The sequence below is a fragment of the Rhincodon typus genome, chromosome 4 (assembly GCF_021869965.1).
Source record: "Rhincodon typus isolate 14 chromosome 4, sRhiTyp1.1, whole genome shotgun sequence".
Lineage (NCBI taxonomy): Eukaryota > Metazoa > Chordata > Chondrichthyes > Orectolobiformes > Rhincodontidae > Rhincodon > Rhincodon typus.
Genome location: NC_063335.1, coordinates 7,287,354 through 7,307,378, shown reverse-complemented (window position 1 = coordinate 7,307,378; position 20,025 = coordinate 7,287,354). Strand labels below are relative to the sequence as shown.

At 39.2% G+C, this 20,025-nt stretch overlaps 1 protein-coding gene across 10 annotated transcripts in view; it reads right to left on the bottom strand.

Annotated features, from left to right (window-relative positions):
* The window catches only part of LOC109929990 (upstream-binding protein 1-like), a 63,376-nt gene extending 46,534 nt beyond the window's left edge, over positions 1-16,842 (bottom strand). For all 10 annotated transcript variants that reach the window (XR_007261842.1, XR_007261846.1, XR_007261845.1 and 7 more), the window contains exons 1-4: positions 15,008-16,842; positions 4,609-4,760; positions 2,817-2,893; positions 1,998-2,103 (exon numbers count right to left, since the gene is read on the bottom strand). Coding sequence is in view for 5 of the 10 variants with exons in the window: in XM_020529540.2 (XP_020385129.1) it covers positions 1,998-2,103; positions 2,817-2,893; positions 4,609-4,760; positions 15,008-15,120 (448 nt within the window). In the remaining 5 variants the exon portion in view is untranslated. The remainder of the gene's footprint in view (positions 1-1,997; positions 2,104-2,816; positions 2,894-4,608; positions 4,761-15,007) is intronic.
* Between the last annotated feature and the right edge of the window lie 3,183 nt (positions 16,843-20,025).

The window sequence follows — 20,025 nt, the reverse complement described above, 5'->3', positions numbered from 1 at the left end:
ATTTCTGATGAAGGGTCTAGGCCCGAAACGTCAGCCTTCCTGCTCCTATGATGCTGCTTGGCCTGCTGTGTTCATCCAGCTCTACACCTTATTATCTCAGATTCTCCAGCATCTGCAGGTCCTACTATTCTGGAGTATAATTCTTTCATTTGTATTTAATACACCGTAGTTAATAATTTACGTTATTGTGCAAATTATTTTGCCTATGAATGCAGAGTACTGCACTCTGTAGAGTATAACTTTTACGTTGATTTTTTGAGGTAAGAAATTTTGAAGGAACCAATACTGCAAATTTAGAAAATATTCCCTACATACCAAGTCCATGTCATGAATATTTCAAAAAGATCAGTGGCCCCAATATCAACTCCTAAGGAACACCATTGTACTCTTCGAACCAGTCTGAAAAACAACCAAGCACTATTCACTGTTTTTTGACTCATTAACTCAAGTCATTTCGTCTGCTGTCACTGTCCCTTTAATCATAAGACTGTCACATTGTATCTTGCCAAAGCCTTTTAACAATCCAATATTTAGAACATCAATTGCACTAGGCTAACCAATTCTCTCCATTACTTTGGAGAACTCAAGTTAGTCAAATTGTGTCTTTAACAAATTTGTACCGACTTTTATTAGCCCATATTTGACCAAATTTCTTCTGACAATTGTCATAAAATGTTTCCACAGCTCTGACACAGTATTAACTAGCCACAATTACTGAATTTATACCTGAGATTTACATCAAAGGAGGATTAAATGATTAGAGCTTCCACTATTCCCACCCTTATTTATGATTGAGGACTGCCACCAATTAAGTACACACTTTTTAATCCTATCTACTATAATTGCTTTCTCCTTTACTGTTACACTGGTGGCAGCATCTTACTACAAATGAAAAAAATGCTTATTTAGTACCCTCTGTTATACCTTCCATTTTGACACGATGAACTTTACAGTCTCTAATCAGCCTTATCCTTTCTCGGACTACATTTTGACTATTTGCATGATTACTGAAGACTCTTGGGGTCCATATTACTTTGAGTGTAGATTAATGGTCAATCTTTGTAATATCCACATTCAACTTATTTCTCTACTCTATAAATGGAATCTTATGTTTATCATGGGTCCCTTTCTCACTTTTACATTTAGGCCTTTATTCAACCAGGGTAGCACATCCTTTGAGTCATAGGACTGTGTCTGCTCCACAGCCAATTAAATAATCCAAGCCAAAACCATTTTGAACTAACTGATGCTAGTCCTTCTCTAATTAAGTAGCTCTCAGTATACCTCATCCTTTTCCATAAAAAAACCCAGTAAACTTGATGTGGCTTGTTTCTCAAATTACTGTCACACCAAGTGATGCTCAACATGCCTTACTTCATTTCCCAGAGTTAGATCCAGAATTGTTTATCTTCTTGTAGGTTTGGAAAAGTCATTCCACTTCTCTTGTATACAAATTATGAATCCCTCATCCCTGTCATTTACATTGTTACTAATCCCAGTCTAGTCTATGATTACAGATATCCTTAAGTAAGAACACTGCAATGGGGACATCTTTCCAGTGTGCTAATTTGTTCTCCCCATGCTCTCTTTTCCACTACTTGGAGGTGTATAACGTACCTGCAGTAGAACAGTTCCTCTGGCATTCCTGAACTCTAGCCAAATGAATCCAAAGGCAGAGTCTTCAAGCACATTCCTTTCCAGTTTTGCAACTTTCTTTGAACAACGCAGCCAAAGAGCCTTAATTTCCTTCTCCCCTACGTTTCCTGACTAACTTTTACCTCAATATGTTGACTTCGCAACTCTCCCTTTCTTTCAAGCAGGTAGGTCTCCATTGCTGCCATTATAGCATGTCAATTTATGCCTGAAACTAAGTTTTATTTTGCTCTGTACATGCTGTAACATGTACATATATAACATACAACATACTATAACTTTGAGAAGGAAGGGGGGGAAAAAAAAGCAATAAAAGCAAGGCCAGTCTATTGCAGAAAACCTACCTAAATCAAGGAGTCTATCTCCTGGCCGGTTCCATTTCCAACCTTCCAGTTGCTGATGCTCAGTGTATTGTAGTCTACGATCATGGAATACAACTCGCACTATACTCTAGTATTGAAAAGGTAGAGGTCACAATTATCTTCTCTGTAAAGAGACAGTGAATCATGGAACTTCTGCCAAACTTGGCTGTACCAAAATAAATGTATTATGGTGACGCTAAATGTACTTTCTTCATCCACTGCTTAATTTGTCCCAAATTCAATCTTTATTCTTCACCACGTTAACTTCTTGTATTAAAGATTCCAATGAGAATAATAGCATAGGAGGGAGATGGGGGCAAGCAGTTAGGGTTCCTACGCCAAATTATCTAGCAATGTTTGCTAACAATGCTTCTGTGGGGACATACAGCTTATTACATAAACTAATCTTGATATACATATAATGCACCATACACAGCTCTAACATTTTCAAATGTATTTACCTAGCTCTTTTAGCACACTTGAATTCTTGATCTTTATGATCCCACATAAATTTTCCCTTTAGAGAAGGAAAATCCACTAAACCTGAAAGTTATGAAATACACCAACTGCGGCAAACAGAACAGTTCACAGAATATCAACGTTTTTACAATTTAAAAGCTAGCAACTTTCTTGTTTTAGTGGAGAATAACCGCTCAGCAAAAACCTCTCACGTATTGGTTAGATTCACACTATACAAGGAAAAACAAACATTCAGACCATTACAATTTAGTACACATCAATGCTTTAGTGTTTTATTTGTGCTAAAACTTGAAATTTAATGAAAAAAAAAAGATAACGCACCTTAACCATTTTTCCACTTATTTCTGGTAAATCTCCTAATTTTCGGTTATCTAGCATTCGGACTTCATAAGACTGACCTGTTGAAATTCAGAAGTTACTTTTAGGCATTAAAGTCTCAGTTCAAACAAACTATCAAATGATTTAAGTCTAATAAACTAGTTCAGAGGTCAAGTGCAAAACAATGGCCACTGAAATTTTTAAAAATTTGAATCCATTTATTAGTTGGAAATAATTCCCCAGCATAAATTAAAACATTAATTGAATAGTACAGTAGAATCTACAGGAGCACTAAAATGGCATAAATCAAAACTGCTTTGAAATATACAATTAAAAAAAAACTTATGCACGGTGAAGGTTCAATAAATATGTAACTCCAAACGCTTAACGCGTACTTTCTACCAGAGCATATTCCTTAAAATTAAGCTAAGTTCTATCAAAACATCTGACAATCATATGTCAAGAATCACACGGATTTGGTTAACGTTGCTGTAATTCCATCAATTCAGTACATTCTCAACCCTGAATGTCCTCGTTAATTTGTTGGTTCATTGGCAACAATATTATCTCACAACAATGTGACTCAAAATTTAAGTCAATGAGCAACCTGAATATTATAACATCCTTAATGGTACCCTTGTGGTGCAGTGGTAGTGTCTTTGGCCCTGGACCAGAGGCCTGGGTTCAAGTCCCAAGTGCTCTACAGGTCCGTAATAATCTCTAAAGGAAAAATAGGTTAAAAAAAAGATTTAACACCCTTAGTGCCAATAATGGATTCAGACCTCATATGGATGAGGTCTAAGAGAATAGCTGCTTGGTGGTGGTGGTCAGGGCAAGGGGGTTAAAATTGAATTAAACAGTGGATTTCACAGGTCAGAGGCCATTCAAAACTTTCTAACTTTGCATTCTTTGAATAAAGGAACATTTAATTAAAAGTAGGATATAATTAAAAGTGGCTTAAACTATAAAGCAATGTCCATTACCAGGAACAGAAAAACAAAATTGCAAATCAATAAAATCTGCTTTGAGAAGAATTTATTTTACATATTAACTCATCATCTGGAATGCACAGCCCTGAAAGTGGGGTCCAGCAGATTAATGAAAACAATGGAATAGCAGTAGAACAGAGCCAGATAAGCACAATGGGCCAAGTGCCCTCATTCTGTGCTGTGATTTTATGAAATCTGAAAAAAAAAAAGAAATGCTGAAATATTCTGCTCTGAAGGAAGTTCATTAACCTTAAATTTCCCTCTCCACAGATGATGCATGCCCTTTTACCTAAAATAGAGCTGAAATTAAATCAAAAACTTTATGTATACATTTTATGTTATGTTATCTCTTTTAAACTAATCCATTTTCTTAAATTCTCAGAAGCATGTCAAACATTTAGAAAGCTTGAAGGAGTGTAAGTGAAGCTGACTCTGCCAGTCAGTTAAAACACGGTTGAGCACAACATCATTTATCCATCAAAGTTCCACACCATTTATTACCCTGACTGAGTAAGGAGACAAACCCATTTACAAATAAGCCACTGCAGAAAACAGGGAAGTTAGGTGATCAAAATTTTAGTAATAATGGAGTCAGGAAGGAATACTGCCTCAGGTGACAAGATAAGTCATTGGAGGCACAGCCGAACAAAAGAAAGAAGGATGCATGTGGTCTGCATTATAATAAGTTTAATATTAAAAAAGGGGCATATATTCATTAGAGAAGGTACAGCAAGAATGTTCCCAAGCACTGAGTGAGCTAGGAAGCACGAAGGCGAACATGGAATTAATATCTTCATTAAGCATACCTTGGTTCAAGTAGGTGAGAGTTTCATCATGTAGTTTAACAGCAGGAGATGTGGCTGCATACAGCACATACTGGAATGGTGGATGCTTTGTTTCATTCTCTGGAGGGAGGTTTGAATCTTCTTGCTTGAAGATGGGTAGTGCCAAGACATCACTGCAAAATAAAGTCAGCAACATTTTTCTTCTGCAAAGCAGTATTAAAACAAACTTTCTACTCAACAGAATTAATAATGTAATTTCTAACTACGCTTCAGTTTTTGTCTCAAAATATTAGAAAATACAACTTAAACTTAATGCACAACAAAGTTCACAACAGTTTTTAAACACAGTACATTAACATTTTACGTTCTCTCTAAAATTTAGAATCATGAAGCACATTCAAGAATGGAATCTTTTTCATTGTTTAACAAATAAGACTTTGTATATCTAAAGCAGCATTGTAACTTCTGGATTTGATATTTACTTTACCCTAATGTGAACAAGGTCACTTGTTCCTCATTTAATTTCAGCAGAATGTAATGGTTAGTGCACAGACAAACTTTCTGCATCACTATCATTAGTACCAAGAGTTAGACCAAATGGTCCAAGTGTTCTTCAAACTAAACACATTAGGCCTGACTTAAGTTGCTTTGTAAACGACTCGTATAGCAACATCCTACAAAAGGAGGTAGAGGTAAACTTGGTTAATTGACCCTCACAAATTGGGTACACTGTTCCTGGGTAGATGCAACATGACCAGAAAGAGAAGCAATCATAGCTTCTCTTTTGACGAGCACATTCAACAGAAAAAAAAAAGGGGGAAAATAAGATAAGGCCATGAAAATAGAAACGAATACAATCTCAGACTGGACACTTTGTGACAATATTGTTAAGTGTTGAAGAGCCTGTTTATAAAACATTGCTGGGATGCAACAACCGGACATGTGGAGTCATATAGCAAGGAAACAGACCTTTCAGTGCAAGCTGAACAAATTTCCCAAGTAAACTAGTTCCACCAGCCTGCTCCTGGCCCATAACCCTCCAAAACCTTTCCTATGGAATTATAGATTATACGTAAAGAAACCAACATTTGGCAAACCAACTTCATGCAGATCCAGGAACATCCTCTTGGATTATGCTTCTGATTTCAGTAAATGCAGGAAGTTAGACCCCACTGGTTGCAATTAGCAATATCAATACCAATAAAGTCCCAAAGGAAAATGCAAATGGAAAGTAAAATGCTGGAAATCTGAACTCAGAACAAAATGACCACCAGGTTTGGTAGTATCTGTAGAAAGAAAACAGCAAAAAAAATACATTGCAAGTCAATAAACTATCACAGCTCATTGTTCTGATGAAAGGTCTCCATTCTGACCCATCAACTCCTTCTCTCTCCTCTGATGTTGGCAGATCTACTAAGTGTTTATATTATCAACACTAGAGACTTGCTGCATCCCTTCTCTGTATCCAGATACAGTAAATGATATTAATCTTAACAGTTAAGAAAAACTGTCATTAACTCAAAATGTTAACCCAGTTTGTTTTGCCACAAATGCTACCAGACTGTTGTTTTTTTCTCCAACATTGTGTTTGTTCCAGATTTCCAGCATCTTCAGTCTTTGTTCTTAGCAATCTTTCCCTGAAACTGTACATCTTGCCCAAAGCTGAACCAGAGTATAACTGAAACTGAAGAACTTAAACTAGTTACAAAGAAGAAATGCAGGTTGCTACTAGTTATAGAAACTGTTTTATGTTTTTTTTTAAGCTTATTTTTCCACCATCCTGCACCCCAGCTGACAATATCAGCTGATTAAGAACATGACAATGTGCTGTGAAAAATGGTATGGTTTACTTTAATTCTATTTAATTTTTCTAGTTAAAGTTTTGAATTGAAATCCCAAGAAGCGCAGATCCAATATCCACTATGGGAGTGGTTGCAAAGAAAACCCTACCAAATACAAAATTGCTGGGGTAGCCAGAATAAAGAAATAAAAAAGGAGGTTACATACGTCAAGAGATGCAATACTCAATTTTGTGTATTTGATAGCCAACCAGAGCTATAGAAACAGCTGACCAATTATAATTGGATAATATGCACAAGGAGTCAAGGTGAAAAAGTGCCAACTTCAGAAAACAAACGTACTTATATAGAAATGGGCTCATTGTATTGCGCGTTGATCATTGCCTATCTCAACTGCAGGCTACCTGTGCTTGTGAAGTCAAAGCTTGCTCTGAATAAAAATTAGTGGGAATTTGGACCATGCAAAAAAAAAAAGCTTCAATATTTAAATTTCAGATTCAGGTTTACAATCAATGTTAGTATTTAAATATATGAAGTATTATGACTCCATGTCAAGAAACAATATGCTCAGAAACAAGGCATTTGTAAAAGAAAACACATGTTATGATATTTCAGGCATATAATTGGAAAAAAAAGAGAAATCCAACAGCAAAAACTGAAATTGGTTGATAGATAACAAGCAAAGATTTAGAATAATGGCTGCTGCTTGAGCTCAAAAGAATTGCGGTGTACCCAGTGTACTCTACTGGTTAAGGCTTGCTTTACCTTCAGGATGCAAAAGACGACTTGATCTTGACACAAGGGAACACAATCTCAAAATGTGCATACATAACAAGGGTTTTAGGTTTGGAAAATAGATGAGTGGAAGGGCAAATAGAAACCTATGAAATTTAACCCAAATATGAATATGAAGCAAACATCTGATAAAGACATACAAGGAATGGGAGTATGCACTAAAAGAATAGATGCTGACAGGTGCAACTGAAACTAATTCAAGTTCCAAAAATATCATTCCCTATGTTATGCCCAGTAAAAATACCATGGTTCTAACATTCAAGACTGTCTCTATCCAATATGGACACTTTAAAAATTGACTTTAAAAATCAGACAATGTGAAAAGCTCAGGTGAATTTAGTGATTCTGAGAGACAAACAATTAACTCCAGTCTCAGCATACATTTTAAGAACTTTGCAGAAGTAACCAATAATGGGTCAATAAAGGACTGAACTGTCCCCATCTACCACCACCCTCCACCACCTGACCAAGCTCACCCTCACTGAGCAACTTCACCTTTAACTCTTCTCACTTTCTTCACATCAAAGGTGTGGCCATGGGTATGACTGGGGAGACGAAACACAGTCAGGCCAACTGCTTTGCAGAACACCTACGTTCGGTCCGCAAAAGTGACCCTGAGCTTCTGATGGCCTGTGACTTCACCATCCCACCATGGTCGTTGCGTATCATTTTTGTCTCAGGCCAGTTGCAGGCTCCAGCCTTCAGGACACCATATGGAGTTCAATAAATTTTAGGGTGTGAAAACCTTCTTACATATCCTTTCCCCACCCCCACACCCCGGCCCTCTCATCACATTGGCAGGTGAAAATAGTAGCCTATGGTCCAAATCATCGGCGTTCCCTGATAAGGACACCAGATACGTAGGAACACCACCACCTTAACGTGACCCTCCAAGCCACTTACCAATCTGACTTGGAAATATATCATCGTTCCCTCACTGTTGTTGGATCAAAATCCTGGAATTCCCTCCCTAAGGGCATTGTAGGTCAAACTACAGTATGTAGACTGTATTTCAAGAAGGAAGCTCACCAACACTTTCTCAAGAGCAACTAACCAGCAATGTCCACATCCCACAAGTGAAACTCCAAAGACAAAAGGAGTAAGATAAGCTATCACTATTATCCATCCTTTTGTCTGCCTAACTGCTGTCCTCTCTCTCTCGCTCGCTCTCTCTCCATCTCGACCTACTACATATTCCTCCTCTCTCTCTCTGAAGAGGGTCACTGAATCCAAAACTTTAACTGCCTTCTCTCCACAGATGCTACCAGACCTGCCAAGTTTCTCCACCAATCTCAGTTTCTGTTTCTGACAGTGGGTGGAATCCCCTTCTTTGAATAGGCATTCACAAATGTAAAACAAAAATTGTAAGGTTACTTCTTTTTTAAAAAAGCATTCTGGGTATTTATTGAAATACAGGAATCAAAAGCATCTCCTACCCGACCCCCAAATCCCGCTCTCCCCTGCAGAGAAATCAGTTTACCAAAAGCAGGTGTTAACATCTATTCATTTTCCATTACACTATAATGGCTTCTAACTTTAGAGAATTTGTGAATAATAGGAGCATTGATCTGATTACTTCACATCACTCAATAACCAGCCAAGAAAGGAGTTTGGAAGCAATGAAGGCTAATGAGACCATTCCTCGAACCAGGAGGCAGAACAGAAGAACAAGCAACACAGCAACCTGTTCTTAGTTGCGACAACTCACCTCCATAGAAGAGTTGTCATAACTTAGAAAATTTTCAACAAGAATCAATTCAGACATGGAATGTGTGCATCTTAAAAGGACAACTTTATCCTTTGATTTCCTTCTAGGTAATTGTGTTAATAATCCAGTTACATGCTTTGTTCTCTAGTGTCCAGCGGTTGGCACACATACACTGTGCAAAGAAGTAAGTTTTTTTTGTCATGATCATACTTTAGAGTGTTGGTTGCATTCAACTTTCCTTCCGATTTAACATATCTGGCAGCCTGACTCAAGTCCATTATTAAAAGTTGAAATACTCAAAGAGGAGTTAAAACAGAAAGCTTGTTGCAGACAACCAAGAGGGGAGAAGAAAAAGGGGAACGTTACCTCAACATTTTCCTTCTGTCTGTAATATTTTGAAGTACAAAATTTGAAACCTCCAAAATGGTTAAGCTACATTGGGTTTTAAACAAAATGTATATTGAATACAAGACCAAAATGAATAGTGTCCAAATTTGTGCAAGATGGTTAAAAGTACTGTTAAAAGTGCAGTTTTGAATGCCCTTATAATAAGGACTCTAAAGCCATAAAGAACATTAAAGGTTGTTTCACCAACATAATGCTAGATACATTGAAATATAGTCAAGGGGTTAATCGAGGTGTATTCAAGAATCATTTTCACTAGAGAGTAAATATCTAAGTGGAGATGTCATTCTGGTTTCGAAAGTATAATGGGTTTTGACAGTAAGTCAACGTAGTCTATCATGACAAGGAAACTTTAATTTATAATTACCATTTCCAATAAGAACAGAGGATATGAGAAATATATTGAGAGAGAAACGTTCAGACATGGACTGCTTTGCCACAGCGATTGGAGGAGGGTAAAATATTCTGAAACTCAAGGAAATAAGGCTACACAAGTGTGAACTCAGCTACCGTACAGTACCCACCTCAATAAACTTTAATAGTTCTCCAAAGAGACACTGTAAAGCCAAAATTTAGCATTAACAATTTCAGCATTCACATGCTGGATGTTCTTCTTTAAATGTACTGCATTGATTCCAACTTCAAAGTGATAAAAGTGGATCCTACTTGGTGGTTCATTCTCTAATTCAAAACTAAAAAAAACTTTGCTCTAAATTTTATTTAACTTAATTTTCACGAATACATTTCTGATAAATCCAAATCAGATAGTCACAGATGTACAGCGTGGAAACAGACCCTTCGGTCAAACTCATCCATGCCGACCAGATATCCTAAATTAATCTAGTCCCATTTGCCAGCATTTGGCCCATATCCCTCTAAACCCTTCCTATTCATATGCCCATCCAGATGCCTTTTAAATGTTGTAAATTGTACCAGCATCCACCACCTACTTTGGCAGCTCAGTTCATACACGCACTACCCACGCGAAATTTGTCCCTTAATTCTTTGAACTATAGCTATGTCCTCTAGTTTTGGACTCTCCTACCCCAGAGAAAAGACCTTGGCTATTCACCCCATCCAACTTTATAAACTTTGATAAGGTCACCCCTCAGCCTCCGATGCTCCAGGGAAAATAGCCTCAGCCTATTCAGCCTCCTGCTGTAGCTCAAACCCTCCAACCCTGGCAACATCCTTGAAAATCTTTCCTGCACCCTCTCAAGTTTCACAACATCTTTCCTACAGCAGGGAGACCAGAAGTGAATGCAGTTTTCCAAAAGTGGCCAAACCAAAGTCCTGTACAGCCAACATGATATCCCAACTCCTGTACTCAATACACTGACCAATAAAGGCAAGCACACCAAACGCATTCTTCACTACTCTGGTCTACCTGCGACTCCACTTTCAAGGAACTATGAGCCAGCATTTAACGTGTCTTTGTTCGGCAACACTCCCCAGGACCTTACCATTAAGCATACAAGCCCTGTCCTGGTTTGCCTACCAAAATGCAGCACCTCATATTTAGCTAGATTAAATTCCATCTGCCACTTGGTCCATTTGATCAAGGTCCTGTTGTACTCTGAGATAACCTACTTCGCTGTCCATTACACTACCTATTTTGTTGTCACCTGCAAACTTATTAACCATACCTACTATATTCACATTATGTTTTGTCATTTATATAAATGATTTTAATGGACCCATCACTGATCCTTGTGGCATACCACTGTTCACAGGCCTCCAGTCCAAAATGCAACCCTCCACCACCACCGCCCTCTGTCTCCTATCTTCAAACCAATTTTGTATCTAAATAGTTAGCTCACTCTGTATTCCACATGATTCAACCTTGATAATCAGTCTATCATGCAGAATCTTGTCAAACACCCTAACGTTCATATAGACAACGTCCACCACTCTGCCTTCATCAATCTTCTTCGTCACTTCTTCAAAAAACTCAATCAAGTTAGTGAGACATGATTTCCCACACACAAAGCTATCTTGGTTACCCCTAATCAGTCCTTGCTTTTCCAAATACATGCAAACCCTGTCCCACAGAATGCTCTCCAACAACTTACCCACTGATGTCAGGTTCACTGGTTTATAGTTCCCTAGCTTTTCCTTACCACCTATCTTAAATAATGGCAGCCAAGCTCCAGGCTGCCAGCACCTCACTCGTGGTTATCAATACAAATATCTCAGCAAGGGACCTAGCAACCACTTCCCTAGCTTCCCACAAAGTTCTAGGGTAACCTGATCAAGTCCTGAGGATTTATCCACCTTTATGCATTTTAAAACGTCCAGCACCTCCTCCACCAACATGGACACTTTAAGATGTTGCTATTTATTTCTCCAAGTTCTCTGGTTTTCATATCCCTTTCTAAAGTAAACACTGATGCAAAACATTTGTTTAATATCTCATCCATCTCTGGAGGTTCTACACATAATCAGCCTTGCTGATCGTTAAGCGGTCCTATTCTCTCCCTAGTTACTCTTTTGTCCTTAATGTATTTGTAGAATCCCTTTGGATTCTCCTTAAACCCGTGTGCCAAAGCTATCTCATTGTCTCCTTTTTGTCCTCCTGATTTCCCTCGAGTGTAGTCCTACTGCTCTTACACTCTTCTAGGGATTCACTCGTTCCCTGCCGTCTATACCTAACATAAGCTTCCTTTTTTTCCTTAACAACACCCTCAATTGCTCTATTCATCCAGCATTCCCACACCTAACAGCCACGTGCTTAACCCTAACAGGAACATACTGTCTAGGGACTATCGTTATCTAATCCTTGAAGGCCTCCCACTTTCCAGCCAGCCATCGCTTCACCTACGAATATCTGCCCCAAATCAACTTTTGAAAGTTCTTGCCTAATACTGTCAAAATTGCCATCCTACAATTTAGAACACTAACTTTTAGATCAGGTCTATCTTTTCGATAACTATCTTAAAACTAATAGAAATATGATGCAATCATGGCCTTCACAATCTAAGAGTATATCAAACCCAATTTCCTCTGGCAAAAGCAAAATACTGTAATATTTGACAAATCTGGCTCTTCAGAGCTCTGATACAAAGCTATGTCAAAACCAAAATGCTCGTTCCGAGAGCTGGTGACCACAAAGTGGACCACATGGCCTCCATTGCTGCAATGACACAGTGATTTTGAGATACATGGAAGGACTTAGAAGGGTTAGGGTCTGAGCAGCTGAAGAGCCAATGGTGGAATTATTCATGAATGATCAAAAAGAATCCAAAGATCCTGGAAAGTTGAAGAGTAGAGGAGTGGAGTATTATTTCAAATGAATAAAGACAGTAGAAACTTACAGCATATAGGGATTTGCTCACTTCTGTTCATTAAACTCAAAGCTAGCATACAAGTTCAGCAGGTGGTAGGGAAAGCAAATGGAATGTTAACCTTTACTTCAAAGGGTATAAAAATAAGGAGGTCTTGCTCAAACTATACAATACACAGTACAGCTAAATACTGAACAGTTTTGATCCCCCCCCAAAAGGGGATTGTATATTGGTATTGGACAGAGTCCACAGAATGTTCGCTATGGAGGGACTGTATTATGAGGGGAGGTCAAGTAGGATGGGACTGTATTACTGGAATTTAAATGAACAGAGACATGACCTTATTGGAATATACAAGTTTCACAGGGGACTTGACAGGTGAGATGTAGAAAGGTTATTTCCCTTTTGTGGGAGAATCTAGTACCAGATGGCATAATCTCAGAATAAAAGGGTCACCCTTCTGAGTCAGAGCTGAGGTATTTCTTCTCTCTCGGGACACTGAATCTGAGGGATTCTTTATCACAGAGGGCTGTCGAAGCTGGGTCATTAAATATAATCAAGGGACTCAATGGTTGAATGACCTGCTTCTGCTTCTTTGTCTTATGGTCTGAAGGGGACCGATGATATGAAGGAACAAAACTGGTAGCAACACGAAAACAAAATTGAACAATTTGCAAATTGAGGTTTTATTCAATCAGAATTTGATGTAGATTAGTGAACACAGGGGAGGTCCAAGCAATCTTGGACAGACTTAGGATATGAGCAGAATGCATGAAGGATAGAACATGAAAGACCAACTGGGGACACATTTGAATAATCAAGACTAGAAACAATACAGACATCATGAAGATATTAGTAGACCATCTCAGGCAAGTTTAATGTCATGCTATGTAGGGAGAGGCAAACTTCGTGATGGTGCAGATGTGTGGTTGAAACTCCCTTTTAGATTAAATAAGACTGAGGTTAAAACAGGCAGGTTTAGCCGGAGTTGACCGAAAAAGGAACACAGTCAGTGGCAAGGACCAAAAACACTAATATGTCCCCCAATATTTAAGTGGGAATCATTTAACAACCCAGATAATTTCACAAACAACCCTTCAAAACACTTATTTCATGGAAATAATGCTTCATAAAATTGCTACATCACTATAGCCGAATCAGAAGTTCCATTTCAGTGCCAAACTCCTAAAATCATTATCTGAAATTCATTGTTGCAAAACATACCACCACCTTGGCAACTATCTATCCACAAAATAAAGGGCTCTGACATAACAACATGAACTCAGTAACTGGAACACCAATAGCCACTATATCTCTTAATTTGCACCCTTTTTTAATAATGAGAAAAGACAATTTCATAAAATGTCAGTAAAATGATCTTTCAACCATTTCCTCAACCTTGGCCTTTACATGCTCCAGAAAATTAAATTCTTTAAAAATACCTCGACACCACTACTCAGAAAACAGACATACTGCTACTGTGAAGACCCTGAAACCTGTGCTGCCATCACATTTAAGTACTGGCTCCAACTCATTGTGCTCAAAGCAATTATGCTACACTGTGACAGTACCTTTATTGAGCATTTGAAATGCCTTGGGATATTATTCTACACAAAAGCATGACAGAATGGAAATTATTTTGTTGGTGGGATGTTCTTAATTCCATGTCCAAATCGTTTCTACAGCTATCATCCACAACATCTTTTACTTTGCTTATGCAGCTCAAAATGCTCTCAACAGATGTAGAGAACAGCAAAATCCATAAACTGCAGTAGAATAATTAGACATTAAAATTTCATTGGCTGAAATCCTTGAGGCCATACCACACAACAACCGAATTTAGAGCTTTGCCTTGTTAAGATGAAGGATTAGGGACACCTGAGAAACTGACAAAGGCAAACTAGAAAAGCTGGAAATGTTAAAGTCAATTTCAATTCTTAACAACGATAACGCTTTTTCGTTAAGTAGTTACTGATAGAGGTTGAGCTGTTGATTTCTTGTAGATTTTTTAAAAATCACTTTTTTTCCAGGAAGGACAATGATGGCAATTTGAATTTTTAAAACATTACAGTCCAATTCATTACCTTTCAACTTCTTTCAACCAGTCAACAAACTATACAATGTGCAAACATACAGATGAAACCTGACTTCCGGGAAAGTACCAACATGAAAACAATGAAAAAGGCCCATGAAATAATCAGCAATCCAAGGAAAGCAACATATCATGAACATCCAAACATGTGCATCCTCTTCGTTTCTAAACAGCGGAGCACAGTCTGTGGCAAAGGCGACTTTAAAGCTACCGATGTCACCCATACATCTTATTACTACTGTGAAACAAAAGGCATCGAGAACTAGGATAAATATCCAATCTGCACGCAACCCGACCCCTGCCGCCGTCCCAAATCTTTGGGCCCTTTGCCTCTTACCTCATGCTATAAGCACCAGATCCGAGCTCTTGGCCGATTCCAGATAAACTGGAGTCGAAATCGTGCACGAGCCCGGACTCAATGGCTTCATCCATCTTCAGTACCCAGGCCATGGTCAATGTAGGTGGCAAAGGCCGGACTGGCCCAGGCGTTTACGCTCTGGGGGGTAAGGGGAGTGAGTGGGCGCTTGCAGACGGCGACGGCGCGCACGCTCTCCCCTCCCCCCGCCTCGTAGTCCCGGTTGCTAGGAGGCGGCCTGTCCTCGCTCTCGTGCTCTCCCAGAGCAGGGCCCTGCTCACACGACCATGGCAACACTTCAGATCCAGATACAGTTGCCGTCTCTTGCTCCTCTTCGTCAGAAGGTAACGCCGGCAGATGTTAGGGGGAACAGCACGCTTTCACTCCGCCAGGAACTCACGCACAGCCCGGCTAAGCACTAATCCTGAGGCTACCTCCTCCGCTTCGTTCTCTCACCAATTCCGGCACAAACATGGCCACTCACCTCCAACGAACCAACCGAGTCAACGCGCGCACAACGTCACGAGCCCTCGATCCAACGGCGCGCGCGCACGGCATTGACGGGGCATGGACGTGAGTGCGGCGCGCGGACCTTGTCTGATTGACAGCTCCAATAGATGAATCAGAGCAAGGATATCCGCCCACACCTCCGGCAGCTGTCCAATAGCGCCCGCAGGATTCTGCAACGGTTGCTCCGTTGATTGACGCGCAGTGCAGAGATGAGAGTGGCCAGTCCGTTGAAAATGGTGCTGCAGGCAAGAGGCGGAGCGTGATCGGGATTCGGTTGGGCTAATTTTTTCAGGTGTGAATAAACAAACCGTTTAAGAGCACTCTCTCCAGCGATGGCGTTGGCTCACAACAGAAATAAAGCCGAGAATGTGGTCGGTCAGTCATCATCTGAACGAAAAAGGTGAAAAGCTCCTGCTGGACTCTATTTCCCACCCCCTCGCAGATGTTGCATGACCGATTGGGTATTCCTGGCAATCAATATTTTAATGACAGATTTCCAACATTCGCACTTTGCAGTTGAGAAGGTTGATGTTTGAGGGTTGATTCCAGCAGAAACGCGCTGATCCACCTACTGTGGATTTTCGAGTCACTGAGCTGTCAAAGCGCAGAAGGAAGCCCATTTGGCCTCTCATTTCTGCAGGCAATTCACCTGGTGTCAATCTCCCACCTTTTCTCAGTAACCCTGCATGTACTTCCTTTTCAGTTTTATATATATATTAATCCAATGCCTCGGTTGGATCCACTTCTACCACATATTGAGCTTTACATTTCAAGTCTTAACCATTCGCTTGGTGAAAAAGCTTTCTTCCCATGTCTCCTTTTTTTTCTTTTCCCGGTTATCTTCAATCTGTGGTTCTCATTTTGAATCCTTCCACCAATGGAACAATTTCTCCATCTCTCGTGTCCAAACTCCTCTATCGATCTCCACTCAATCTACATCTCCAAAGAAAATAGACCCAACTTCTCCAGTCAACTTATCTAACTGAAATATTGATAAGGCCATGGGCTTTTACAATCAATTTCTGGGAATCTAGGGTTTATTTTCTTGCCTGTGATACTAATTCAAAAGCTGGCAGTTGCAAATGACCTGCTTAACAAAAGAAGAAATGTCAGTAATGCCAACCCCATTCCATGCGTCATAACACAAACTCTTAAAAATCATGAGTTACCATCTTTTCAAACATAAATCAATGTTGATTTACAGCTGATGTCTAAACCTCCTTGGTAGCTCACGCAATCTCAACGGATCAGTGTTATTTACTAGAAACGTATGACTATCTGAAATACTTTATAAAGATTTTTTTAAAAACTTATCCGTTTGAGCAAGGTTTCTCCCCCACCACAATCAGATCAGGTTTGAAAATAAAAATCAAAATAAAAGTAGTTCAGGGAGCATTTAGGGAAAAAAAACAAAGGTAGTGGAGAGAACTGAACAGAGACCAAGACTATATTGGCTAAATGGGAGTGTGGGACGTCAACAGTGAAAAAGTTTTAAAAGCGCAGTGTTTGAATGTTGGAACAGGTTTGCAAGGATTCAAGTAATAAAGCAAACATTTAAAATCATCTGCCTAGGATTTCTGCTATCTCCCGGCCGAAGGGAGAGGGAAGTGCCACGATAGCACTCTGACCCCTCAGCTCACAGTTTCACTTTTACCCCTGAGGATTAGTAGCATTTTGTTTTAAAAAAAAAGGGGCCGCCTATTGGCACTGATCGGCAGATGAGTGGTCCACGTCTGGATCCCCGACTAATTGTCAGTAGAAAAATCGCGAAATTTCACAACTCTTTCACAAGAGTGAGTGAGGCTGGATTTGTCTGAAAATTCCTCTTTCCGTTGCGCAACTAACTTGTCTCAATTATGTAAATAGCCGATGACCAGACAGATCATAAATATATTTATGATCAACTCTAATGACATGTTGCAGGCCTATTTAAATACAAGAAAATCAAGAAGTCTCGCTCAAAAAAAAGCTGGCCTTGCTCAACTGGAAATGTCAAAACTTTTTTTTTGTAAGTAACATTTTAAGCCTTACAAAAGATCAGCTTTAACCTATTTAAATGGCGAACAGGCTCAAGGGATTGAATGACATATTCTTGTTTTATATTCCTGCGTACACTTCCATATGTTTAAATGGTTGTGCGGACTGGAAAAGCAGAGCAGCTGGATTTTTCTCTCTAACGTTAATCTGTGTGCAATTTATTTCGAAATTGTTCACAATTTATACAAGGCGAGCAACTGTCATACCAAAAATAGATACTTTGTAGATCTGATAGAAATTGAAATGTATTCGGGATACTTTGGTTCCGGGATTACCACGAGCATAGAAACAGGAAGTTCGGTTCGAATTTATTTCAGTGCAACACTATATAATTATCTACCCATCTATCTATATGTATATACATACATATTTGGCTATATGAAAAGTTGTTTGGGAGATTGCATTAAATGTAAAACGCCCAAAATTCTGATCTGGCTGTAATTCGAGCGAGATGTTTAATTGCTATAAAACTGTTAACCTAGTAATGAGAAAAGTCAGTACACTTACTAAAGCAATTGTCTGAATAGGTATAAGAACAGCGTTTTTTAACTACGTAACGATGTCGTCTAGCAATAGGTGTTCAAAATCCATTTAAAGTGACCTAGCTGTTCAAAATTGCGACTGCGATTGTGAAAATTTAAAGACACTTTAAAAGTTTGCAGATAGCTTGCAGATGTGGAAAGGTTTCAGTTTTGAAATTTTAAGTGATTTTTATGCCCGGCAGTAAATCCGTCGCAGAAGTGTTGTGAGCTGTAAAGAGATGCAATAATCACTGAAAAGCACTTGTCGAGATTACTAAACGTTGCGATGAAGTGGAGTGTGTTCAATTCTATGTTAACCATTGATTTATCATTTTATTTAACCCCTCTCAACATTTGATTTGAGAGTAATATGTAATGTCTGTACCCATTGCATTTTTATTCCGGACAAGATTCCTTCATCTGATCCGTTATGACGGATCTGATCTGTCCACAGGAGCTGCTCTGCGTTTGCAACATTCTCGTGCAATTTATTTTTGTTCCTAGCATCTCCAAGTTTTTGTTAGAACCATTTTAGAGACCAAAAAAAAAACTGCAGATGCTGGAATCCAAGGTAGACAGACAGGAGGCTGGAAGAACACAGCAGGCCAGGCAGCATCTGGAGGAAAGGAACAATCCTGCGGAAGGGTAATACCGAAACGTTGACTGCTCCTTTCCTCCGGATGCTGCCTGTCCTGCTGTGTTCTTCCAGTCTCCTGTTTGTCTACCTTTGTTAGAACCATAACGTGAAACCGTGCAAGTTAATATAAATGTTTCAAAGCTAGTTTGGTCTTGTTTTAGAGGAATGAAAAGTGGGTGTGAAAATTTAAGATAACATGCTAATAAATATGTAATTTCCGGAGAAAAAGGCTGAACCGACAGTCCGCTTTGGTGAAGTTAACCAGCGCTTGAAATAAAGCTTTGTTAGCCCGCTAAAATAAAACAGAGAACTGCAGATGCTGGAAATCTGAAAGAAACAAAAACAGAAATTGTCGGAGGATATCCAGCACGTCTGGCAGCGTCTTTGGAGAGAAAACAAAGAAGTGTCACTGGATCCGAAACATTAATTGTTTTCTTTCCATAGATAATGATAGACTTGCTGAGTTCCTCCAGCAATTTCTGTTTTTGTTAGTTAGCTCGCGTTCTTCTAGTGATTGGATTGTTCGGTTCAGGGTGAAGCACTTAGTTCCTGTATCTCTGTCGAACAAGGCGGGTATTACAAATATTAAGGAGGACATTCTTACCGGAGGTAGCTGTTGTTACTGGGGTACTGATGATATTGTTCGGGTTGGGAATGCCAGAAGAGCATCTTGTGATGTGATCCAGGGTGTTCAGTCGAGTGGTCACTATAATGAGAGGTAAGAAAGCTCTTTTAGATTCCCGGATGAGTCAAAGCCTGAACCTGGCGCTTACACTTTTACCTGACATCAGTCACATTGTAGATATCTTCAATAGGACTGGGGATGAAACATTGCCCAATCACAAAGCCAAAGACGAATCGTTGTCGAGGGGTGTGCTTCAAAGATAGAGACTCAAATGCCTACATACAGCTATGAACATAAGTCTAAAATCATGTACACAAAGACTATCTAATGTAAAACTTTTGAAGTGATACTGTAGGGACACATTAATGGACCATACAATTTCATGAATGCAAGTGCTTAGTATTCACTTTTCCATTAGAAATCATTTAATAATGAACTATGGGATTCCTTGCTTCAGTATTTGAAGCAGAGCACAAAACAAGTAAGTTTAGGGGAGGTGATAGCCTAGTAGTACTACAGCTAGACTGTTAAACCAGAGACCCAGGTAATATTCTGGGGATTTAGGTTTGAATCCTGCCACAGGTGTTGGAATTTGAATTTGTTAAAAATCTGGAATTGAGCATCGAATGATGACCATGAGTCCATTGTCAATGTCTAGGCCCAAAACGTC